We start from the raw sequence: 4,079 nt of genomic DNA on the forward strand, positions 1-4,079 counted from the left end.
TTAAGGGTTTAAAGTCGACCATGGTTAAACTTATGACTAAAATTTACCCAAATGCAAAGTAAATCAATATATGATGTATAACTGTTTTAAAAGTTAATCGTACAAACATTTGTTATTAAGATATACTACTAACAACATACAATAAACTATGAATACTACTTGGATTGTATATGACTATAGTATATAATGATTGATGATTTTATAATTTCAAGAAAGGAAAAGTATATCTATTGTAAGTGCGAACTGTTTTAATCTAATAAAAGAGGTTTAAATGCCAGATAATATCATTAACCTGTTAACATTACCAAATTTGGCATTGCTATTATTCATCTATGAATAAAACAAAAACGTTAAAAATAATGAAAGTGGTTTAAGATAACATAACCTACTAAATCATAGAAACATATTCTTATTCATAAATGTAATAGAAAAGTAAAATCAATTGGGAAAACGAATGGGCAATTTTAAGCTGCTTTTGACTCTCGTGCAAGTCTTACTTTGTAAGTCCTCCAATTATGGTTAACATATTGATTGCAACCTGTGCACATTCTGGTTTTTTTCTTTGCTTCTGCAACAGCTTTCTCAATAGCACTAACCATTCTTTTCTTAGTTCCACTACCTTTGGTACGTATAGATGCAGGTGGATGGATATTTATTTCATCAGGAATGCTGCGTATTCCAAGCATCCGAATAATTTCTTCTTCATCGTTATCAGATGATGTTTGGTTGGAACTGCCAAACTCCATTGCTTCCTGCTTCAACGTACGTGTTTTTTTCAACAAATTCCAACAATTTCTCTTTGCTTCTTTTGAAATGATCTAAGCAGTATTCAATATTGCTGTATGCCTCTGTTAGAAGTTTAAAGGTGTCATCTTCTACTTCCATGGAAACATGTTTCATGGCAAGCAAATGGCTGGAAATTGCATCCCTTCTCCATCTTCTTAGAATATACTGCTCTGGAATCTCTTCAATATGGTTGTTTTTCAATACAACAAAAATATGACGACACAAAATGCCAGTACGTATGAAGTGATTGCATGAACATTTAACTTCTTTTTTAGGCAACTTTAGTTCAACCTACATTGTATAATAAAAATAACGTATGTTAGTAACTGATTGAAGTAACATATTAGTTGGTGGTTATTGCATAATATTGAAAACAATATATGTAATTTAAAAATAATGATATAATATACTTGTATGATGACTAATGAAAAGCGTTTAAACGATGAATATAACCTTGCATTTTATCTTCAACTGTTTGCTCTTATCCGTTTGTGTAATCATAACAACTTGCCACCCATCAATCTTTTCAACTTTGTCGATAGAACAGTATCAGGCTGCTTTAAATATTTCCTTTTTGACCTCATAGAAATTTTTTTAGTGTAAACCGCAGCTGCATGTTCTAGTAAGCCACTTGGAAGAGTCATTTCATGCTTTGCATTTTTTGTATCATGTTCTAGTTTCTGTTGAGCATTTCGTTGCTTTCCAATTGCGGTGTCGTAGTTCATCATGAAATAGATAAGCAAATTACCAGAGTTAGAGTATTTATTAAAAAATGAGTTCACGCTTTCAGACCTTAAAGTAGTTTTCATCAGATCGTGTAGTGGTATGTCTTTAAAATAGGCTGGAATCCAAAGTTTTCGATCCCTGTACATGTCTTTGAACCATCTTTTGTCCTGTAGTTTGAATTTTCTCATAAGCAGATTCCATCTTGATTCAAACACTTCAGGCTCGATATAGACATTCCAAACAAGCTTTGTAAAACGCTTACGAAAATTAGTGTTTTTCAAAAAATCGGCTGAAACCTAAAAAAAATAGAAATTTATAAGATTAACTATGAATAAACAATATGTATGCTAATCGTTATTAGAAATATGTAAAACTGTGTAAATCATTGATGAATAAAACATGTTGCGTGTTAACTTAGACCAAAATATACACACCTTGGCTTGTAGTTTTTTCATAATGTGCCACATACATAAACGATGATTAGAAGTAGGAAATATTGCTTCAACGGCCTGTAGAATTGCTGGATCTTGGTCTGTTAACACTAATTGAGGGTGTTTTACATGTGCTTTCAAAAAAGCTTCGAGCAACCAACGATAAGATTCTATTGACTCGTTGCTTAACAAACCTGCCCCAATGTTTATTGAACGTTTGTGGTTATCAACGGCTGTAAACGGCACAAAAATCATTCCATACCTATATCAAAAAGGTAATTAAAAACAAATTCAATATTGATTACAAAGTCAAAAAAACATCAATATTCATATTTAAATAAAAAAAATGTATAATGAGTATAAGAGCATACGTATTTGTTCGGAATGTAGCATCAAATGATATCACATCTCCAAACTCCTTGTAATATAACTTATCGGTTTCATCCGCCCAAAACATTGCGTTTAACACACTATCAACACATTTATACTCAAATGTGTAATTATGTAACTCATCTTTCCTCATGTTCGTTTTGTCAACAACCAGCTGTGCATCCTTGTCACCTATAATGTTTCCCACCTTCCTTCTGAAATTTTTATAATCAATTGCTTCAGGGCCAACGTTTTCATAACCTCCTTGCAAACTAGCTTGTAACTTATGTGCCTTTGTTGCACCAATGTTAGATGTCGAAGAACGCGCTATAAACTCCTTGTCTTTATAACTAAGTCGTCGTGCACGTTTGGAATACCGTCTTTCTTCTTTAGTCTCTAGGGGGTGGTTGTGATTCTCTTCAAACTCATATATTTTACAAGCATTAGTTTGCATATGTAACCTTTCAAACTTTATCAATGCCTTGCAGTCCGTAATTTTGAAGTTTGAGTTTCGTTTATTCCTTCCACTTCCCTCAGGATCCAAAGTGTCAGTTGATCTGTTAGGTATTTTTCCCATTTTGTTGCACACTACATACCTTTTTTTAATGGTTTTGTCACCAAACCTTGTTACTGTATTTAACCTGACACCAAAACCTGCTTTATCTGCATATAATTTATACATTTCAACCGCCTCCTCTAATGATTGATATATAGCATCTACATATGGCATAAAATCTTTAGGAACAATAGGTTTCCACAACTTGGTTTTCCCACCAGGCAAGTCAACAACATTACTATTGAATGATTCCTCTTCAGAATCAGTTCGATTTGTACCTGTTTTTTAAGACAACAAAAAACAATAATGCGACATGCAAGACCTGATATAAATTTCTATGAATTACGTATACATAAACTACAAAACTTTATAATCATAATAAACGTCTATGAAACAGTAACCAGAGTTGAATTGTTTACTTATTTGAGTCGTATTAACGCATAATCACCAATGATTATCAAACTTAATCAACATTGTATTAAACTTAAGAAAAAATCACCAACGAGGGACTCCTGTACAACGATATGTGATATAAACCAACATTACGTAATTAATATATGCAACGTATATGACTAATCATATACAAATATGTACTCCGGTCTTATTCAACATATACAAAAATTCAATAACTATTGAAAAACACGATCTGTATTTACAAGATATTGACATTGTTTTCATTATTTACCTTCACTCGCATAATCAGATAATTGATTTCTTCCGTTGTATTGATCATCAGAATTATAGAAATCGTCGTCATCATATTCATTACAGTTGATTTCTTCTTCGCGATATTGATCATCATCTTCTGTATCATCGCTACTGTAATCAAAACAGTCCGACATCGATATTGATTTGAATCACGAATGGTATACTGCGTTGTTATCTTCAAACGTAAATGATTAACAATATACAAAATTCGACTGAAATCCCGATTGCTATACTCGAAATCGTCCCTGGAAAATTTTATCTTCAATTCAATATCTCCTTGAATGAGAACTATGGAATATCCCTTAATTATAGGAAAATATTAATGGATAATATATTGATTTATTATATTAATTAAAAAATAGATTAAATACAAATTTACTTAAATACCCTAATAAAATGATTGGCTGATAAGTGGTCTCACGTTCTCAACCTTTTAGGCGTTCTCATTTGATCCTATTCCTATATATATATATATATATATATATATATATATATATATATAT

General features: G+C 31.6%; 1 protein-coding gene across 1 annotated transcript; it reads right to left on the reverse strand.

The window, feature by feature from the left end:
* Window positions 1-267: 267 nt before the first annotated feature.
* Window positions 268-3,710, reverse strand: LOC111888736 (protein FAR1-RELATED SEQUENCE 5-like). The gene is made up of 7 exons (XM_023884852.2): window positions 3,554-3,710; window positions 2,315-3,146; window positions 1,947-2,205; window positions 1,332-1,808; window positions 847-1,077; window positions 498-752; window positions 268-330 (listed from the first exon to the last, which is right to left on the reverse strand). Exons 1-7 carry the CDS (start codon window positions 3,708-3,710, stop codon window positions 268-270), a joined length of 2,274 nt encoding a protein of 757 aa, XP_023740620.2.
* Between the last annotated feature and the right edge of the window lie 369 nt (window positions 3,711-4,079).

Source organism: Lactuca sativa, chromosome 2 (genome assembly GCF_002870075.4).
Source record: "Lactuca sativa cultivar Salinas chromosome 2, Lsat_Salinas_v11, whole genome shotgun sequence".
NCBI classification, from domain to species: domain Eukaryota; kingdom Viridiplantae; phylum Streptophyta; class Magnoliopsida; order Asterales; family Asteraceae; genus Lactuca; species Lactuca sativa.

Coding starts and splice junctions, on each gene's coding strand:
- LOC111888736 (XM_023884852.2), bottom strand. CDS start 3,710: ATGTCGGACTGTTTTGATTACAGTAGCGATGATACAGAAGATGATGAT. Junction 3,147..3,553: donor ATCTGATTATGCGAGTGAAG/GTAAATAATGAA, acceptor CTTAAAAAACAG/GTACAAATCGAACTGATTCT. Junction 331..497: donor ATAATTGGAGGACTTACAAA/GTAAGACTTGCA, acceptor TTTTATTCATAG/ATGAATAATAGCAATGCCAA.